The sequence below is a fragment of the Gossypium hirsutum genome, chromosome A01, assembly GCF_007990345.1.
Source record: "Gossypium hirsutum isolate 1008001.06 chromosome A01, Gossypium_hirsutum_v2.1, whole genome shotgun sequence".
NCBI lineage: Eukaryota > Viridiplantae > Streptophyta > Magnoliopsida > Malvales > Malvaceae > Gossypium > Gossypium hirsutum.
In genome coordinates, this window is record NC_053424.1 from 9,255,577 (window position 1) to 9,262,028 (window position 6,452).

At 37.3% G+C, this 6,452-nt stretch overlaps 1 protein-coding gene across 1 annotated transcript; it reads left to right on the forward strand.

Annotated features, from left to right (window-relative positions):
* The first annotated feature begins 4,266 nt into the window (after positions 1-4,266).
* On the forward strand, positions 4,267-5,956 carry LOC107917262 (uncharacterized mitochondrial protein AtMg00860-like). Its single transcript, XM_016846633.1, has 3 exons — positions 4,267-4,367; positions 4,527-4,590; positions 5,447-5,956. Exons 1-3 carry the CDS (start codon positions 4,267-4,269, stop codon positions 5,954-5,956), a joined length of 675 nt encoding a protein of 224 aa, XP_016702122.1.
* Positions 5,957-6,452: the final 496 nt, after the last annotated feature.

Below are 6,452 nucleotides of genomic sequence, written 5' to 3' on the forward strand. Positions count from 1 at the left end.
GAAATCCTTCTCATAATTAACACCCACGTGCAACTTTTGTCGCCCTGTAAATGATTTATTTTAAAAAAAAATACATATTAACCATTGGATCACCAACAGTTAAAAATCAGGGTTGTTGACTTTATAACCGACCAATGAATATTGAAAAAAAAAAAGTACCCAATGACTAAATCCTCAATGGTTAATTTTTTTTTCATATATATACCCTCTACCAAATCAATTGTTTTCATTCAATTTTATTAATCTATTCTCTCAACTCTTTTATTCTTAATTTTCTTCCTAATCTCTTAAAATTTTCTCAAATTCTTCTTCTCTCAATTTTCTATCTTAATTGTTTGTAATTTCTTAGATTTTATTCGATTTTCATCATTTTAAAGATTTTAAAAATATTAATATCTCTAATTCGTTTGGATAACAAGTACATTTTTGACATCCAATTACAAATGGTAAGAAAATATTATTATATATTTTTTATTTTAATTAATATCGTTATTAAGTTGTTAATATTTTTTTATATTTATATAATTAGGACAAAAATCAGATTATTGAAACGTATACACACAACTTAAGTGCAAGAGCACTGTCTATTATTAAAAAAAACTTGGAAGAGGCGGGATTTGTTTACGTGTCTCGTATCCTTGGTAGGACTAAATTGGAGCCAACACTTATTAGTGCTTTATATTTATATAATTAGGATGAAGATCAGATTATCGAAACATATACACACAATTTAAGTGTGAAAGCACTGTCTATTATTGAGCAACACTTGGAAGAGGCGGGATTTTTGCCTAGTCCAGTATGCTTGGCGGGACTAAATTGGAGCCCACACTTATCAGTGTTTTACTGGAAAGATGAAGACTCAAGACACACGTATTTCATCTTCCATGCGGTGAGTGTATAATTACACTCGACGATATGACATTACAACTCGTTCTACCTATTGATGGGTCAGTTTTTATAGGGGTAGTGTGCGTTGGTGGTTAGATTTAGATCACAATTTACCAGCAACTAACTATTAGGCAAGATGTCGGACAAGTTTAGTGGTAACCGAATAGATATAAAATAGTTAGAAGATAATTTCTCACATCTTGACAACTGTTCTATTACGGTTGAAAGACAACAACTTGCTTGAGCATTCATATTAAGGTTGATCAAGAGTCTTTTAATGCCAAATAAATCACGCAATCTGAAACATTTAAGGTGACTCCTATAACTAATCAACCTAAAAGAAGTCGGGCGACTCAATTGCGGATCAATTGTCCTGGCCACATTGTATCGAAAGATGTGCAGGGGAACTAAAGCACAAAAAATTAGAATTGGTGGTTGTATACTCCTTCAGTCATGGGTATGGCACTACTTACCATTTTTATGTCCTCGAGTAAACTTCCCTTATCAATTATCATTCATATTAATGTAAGATTCATTTAATAATATAATTATGTTTTTCATTATTATATTTTTTGAATAACATTGTAACGCCCTGATAAATTTATCTACGTTTCTGTAAAATCTGACATAAAGGTGTATCTATTTTAGTGGTTAATGCTCTGAGTGTGTGTAAAAGGTCTTGGGTTCAAGTCTTCCTTTTTCCAATCTCTATTTTTTTCTAATCCTAGCCTTACCGTTGTTGAGTGGACTTATATAGCATTTTTTGTAAATTCATATCAGAATGAGCCTGTTGGTTCGAGTGGTAAGGAGTTATCTTATGGAGGTCTTGTGTTTGTTAGCATATGGAGGTTCAGTGTTTGAATCCTTACGCGAGCATGGAAATTATTTTTTCTCTGTTATGTGTTAGTGTTTCTGTGGTGTTGGATTTCTGGAAAGTTGGTTATTAGTGGGTTAGTGGGGAGTGAATCGAGGGATTTAGTGGATATCCAGATTATTTTACTCTTTTTGACTATTTTCCTCTCTCTTCCAAACTCAAAAGAATTAACGTCTATTTTTGTTTTCTTACTTTTGAAATCCTATCAGAATCTTGTCATTCAATCCCTGGTTTTCAGTTCTTCGGTGTTTTTGCGTGGTTTGGTAAGTGTAAGGGGTGTTTTTGTGTGGGTTGGGGAAATCGTGTTACTGTTCAAATCAATGCTATTATTTTCTTTTTGTTGTTGATTTCGAGTTTTAGCAATAGTGAATCGGGGAGGAAGGGACTCTCCTCTTGTGGAATCGTAGCCAAAATTGTTCAGAGTGTTGGGGTAAGTGGTGAATATTAAATTGGACTGTTGTCAGTTTTGGTGGTTTCAGTTTAATCATGAATCATGACTGATTTTGGAATTTGGTTTGTCAGTTTTAGGTTCTGTTCATCTCGAGTGTATTCTCGCATCAAAACCAAAACAGGTGTGTTCCAAAATGCAAAAAACGAAGTTTCAAAAAAAGCTAAAAATGCCTACTGTCGACATCACACGGGTGTGTGGTCACTTGTTTGGTAGGTCGTGTGCAAGATATGACCGTGTGTCTAACGAAGGGGCGGCTGTTCACAAGACAAGACCGTGTGATGGTGTGGGCTAGGCCAAGTTGGGTGTGTGGGCCACACGGGCATGTGAGTTTGGGCCAGGTCGTGTAGGCCACAAGAGCAATGCTAATCTGAGTGTGTGGGCCCACATGGGCAAGCCACATGGGCATGTGGCCCAAAATTTTAAAATTTTCCTTAGAGTCACATGGGTTGTTCCGATCAACTGTGGGCCTACCGTAAGGTCAGTAAGCGTTAACTAAACCCTAAAACTATGTCATCTGCTAGTTTGATAATCTGTTCTGAACGTAACACTGTTATGCATGTTTGATTAATATGATGTATGTATATATTCAATATCTGTATATGAGCATGTAAGCATGATAATTTTGATTATTATGTCTGATTGGGGTGGGATTTATATATGTGGAGGAAGTGTTCTGTATGGCGTTCATCGCCTATATTTTGGTAGCTTAGCTGCACTTTATCTGATATGTGTCGTAATGGCACGATATGGTGCGTAGGGTTGGGTGGTTATTTAACCCCATATAGTGTAATGGGATGGTCAGAGTTGGTGTGTAGAGGATGGGTTTAGGATTCTGTTTATCTAATTTGCATATCCGTATCTGTTATCTGTATCTGAAATAGACATGAGTCTGCATTTGTATCTGACTGTATATGAGGTTTCTATATGTTTTGCTTGTCTATTTTTGTTGGGTTACACACTGAGTTTACGAAAATTCACATCTATTTGTCTGTTCTGTTCAGGTAATCCATAGACTTAGGCGAATCGGTGCAGCGGACTTTCTCAGTGTCCACTAAACTATGGACTGATTTAAAATAAATGTTTATTTTAAATAAGGTTTAATTCTGAGAGTTTTGTATTATTTGGACTCTCTGAACTGCTTGAATTAGTTTTTAGGATTTGGATTTTTCTTTTAAATACTTTAATTATGCCGGTTAGCCAAAAACACGGTTTTATTAAGAACACAAGTTTTCCAAACTCACGAACGGGACTTTAAGGAAACAACGATTACCAAAACTTTCACTGCAAACTGTATTTTGGCAAATAAATTTGTTAAACAATGTTTTTTACTATAAACAAACAAATATGAGTTTTTAAGCTGAGATAATGACTTCGTTTTCAAAACTCATTCTTTATGACATCTCCAGATTTGGCCATAATGTCTAGGCTGGATTTGGAGTGTTACATTTAGTGGTATCAGAGTCAGGTTGCAAAACTCGGCTGTGAATTTTGGGTTCCAAAATTTTATTTCAAAGAGACTTGGTTTTCAAAATATTTTGGATAATTTGAGAAAGTATGTGGTACATCGAGTCTATGGCGTCGATCTTGTAGTTAATATTTTCTGAAAACACTTCTGAACTTTTGATAATTTATGCATAAAATATCTACTAATAAATACTGGAATTGATGCATAAATTTTTTTAACGTAGATAAAATTTAAAAATTTATGATGAGCGCTAGTGGAACTCGTGAACGAGGTATTCGTGGCTGTGGTAGAGGCCGTAGGGGGCTCGAGCTGAGTCTTCCTTTCTGGGTAGTATGCCAAATTTAGACACAAGTGAGACACCTATTTCGCTTGCTACTGAGACTGGGTCCCAAAGTCATTCGGCCGGGGATGGCCCACTATCCCAAGCCATGTTGAGGATATTAGAGAGGGTCACTGACCCATTCTAGATCTGGAGGCTGTGGGCCTGTAACTGAACGACTCCGGTCTAATGGTACTGAGCTATTTAAGGGTGTCACTGGAGTTGCCCCCACTGTGACCAAGTATTAGTTGGAGGCCACCGAGAGGATTATGAATGATATAGATTATACTCTTGAGCAGAAACTTAATGGTGCAATCTCTTTGCTTCGCGATGAGGCATATCAATGGTGGGTATCGGTTGATAAGGCGAGGCAACTTGTACTGGTTTATGTTGTTCGACACTGAGAGGATAGAGATGCTCCTGATGTTATCACCAGTACATTATTTGTTTTTAATGCACTTTATACTACTCTGATAGACATAGGTTCTACACACTCCTATGTAGCTAGTTTTGTTTCTGAAAATTTAAGGATTTCTGTTGAGAGCAGTTCTAGTGAGGTTACTGTATTGAGTTCATTGGGGCAGTCTGTTTGGGTTAGTAAACTTTATAGGAGTGTTCCGTTGGTGGTGTAAGAGACTGTTTTTCTGGAAAATATGATGAAGCTTCCGTTTGGGGAATTCGACTTGATTTTGGGTATGAACTGTTTAGTTGAGCACTGAGTTAGCTTGAATTGCACAACTAAGAGGGTTGTTCTGAGAACTGAAGATGATAAAGAGGTGGTGGTGATTGATAAGCGTTAGGATTATCTATCTAATGTGATTTCCACTCTTGTGGTTGAAAAATTGGTGCGAAAAGGGTATGAGGCGTATTTGGCTTATGTTAGTGTTTCTGTTTCTAGAGACTCTTCTGTTAGGGATATCAAAATAGTGAGGGATTTTTCGGATGTCTTTCCTGAGGAGTTACCAGGTTTATCTTCGAATCGAGAAGTTTAGTTTGGTATTGAGCTTCTACCAGGTACAGATCCGGTGTTTATCGCTCATTACTGAATGGCATCGAAGAAACTTACAGAGCTTAAGGCTCAAATTCAAGAGCTTTTGGATCATGGTTTCATCCATCGTAGTGTGTCTCCATGGGGGGAACCTGTTGTTTGTTAAGAAAAATGATGGGACCATGAAGAAGTGTATTGATTATTGGCAACTAAATAAAATGACGGTGAAGAATAAGTATCCATTTTCGAGGATCGATGATCTATTTGATCAGTTTTGAGGGGCTTCAGCGTTCTCGAAAATAGATCTCCGTTCTGGGTATCATCAGCTAAGAGTTAAGGAAGCTAATGTTCATAAGATTGCATTTAGGACTTTTTATGGACACTACGGGTTCTTGGTTATGCCTTTTGGTCTGACAAATGCTCCGGCTACATTCATGGATCTGATGAACTGAATCTTTCAGCCATATCTGGATCAGTTTGTCATGGTTTTCATCGACGATATTCTGGTTTACTTTAAGACCGAATATGAGCATGATGAGCATCTTAGAGTAGTGCTCCAGATACTCCGAGAAAAGCAGCTCTATGTTAAGTTGAGCAGGTGTAAGTTCTGGTTGCGAGAGGTAACTTTTGTGGGGCATGCTATTTCTGCTGAGGGGATCCGAGTTGATCTTAGAAAGATTGAGGCGGTGCTTAATTGGAAACAGCTTAAGAACGTATCTAAGATCCATAGTTTTTTGGTTCTTGCGAGATATTATCGGCGATTTATCGAGGGGTTTTCTCTTATTGCGGCACTGTTGACTAAGCTTTTGCGCAAAGGTGTTCCTTTTGTTTGGACTAATGCACAACAATTGAGCTTTGAGAAGATCAAGTCTGTTCTGACTCAGGGTCCTGTTCTGATACAGCCTAAATCTAGTAAAGAGTTTATGGTGTACAGCGAATGTGTCACACGTGGGTTTCGGGGTGTGTACTGATGCAAAATGGTAAGGTTGTGCCTTATGCATCCCGTCAGCTTAAGACACACGAAGAGAATTATCCGAAGCATGATCTCGAGTTAGCTGTTGTGGTTTTTGCGTTGAAAATCTAGAGGCATTATCTGTATGGTGAGAGTTGTATCATCTACACTGATTACAAGAGCTTCAAATACCTCATTGCTTAGAAGGAGTTAAATTTTAAACAACATCGACGAATAGAGCTGTTCAAAGATAATGACTGCACGATAAAGTATCATCCTAGTAAGGCCAATGTGGTGGTCGATGCTCTAAATTGTAGAGTGATGACTTATTTGAGAGCGATGTTCGCTTGACTTAGTAAGTTTGAGAATGGAAGTTTTTTAGTCGAGTTGCAAGTTAAGCCGACTTGGATTGATCAGATTCGAGAAAAGTAGTTAAGGGATGAGTCTCTGGGTTTACGGTTTCGTCAAATTGAGAGTGGCAACACTTCGTATTTTGGGCTGAATAATGATGGTGT

Coding starts and splice junctions, on each gene's coding strand:
- LOC107917262 (XM_016846633.1), top strand. CDS start 4,267: ATGAATGATATAGATTATACTCTTGAGCAGAAACTTAATGGTGCAATC. Junction 4,368..4,526: donor GTATCGGTTGATAAGGCGAG/GCAACTTGTACT, acceptor TGAAAATTTAAG/GATTTCTGTTGAGAGCAGTT. Junction 4,591..5,446: donor CATTGGGGCAGTCTGTTTGG/GTTAGTAAACTT, acceptor TGAATCTTTCAG/CCATATCTGGATCAGTTTGT.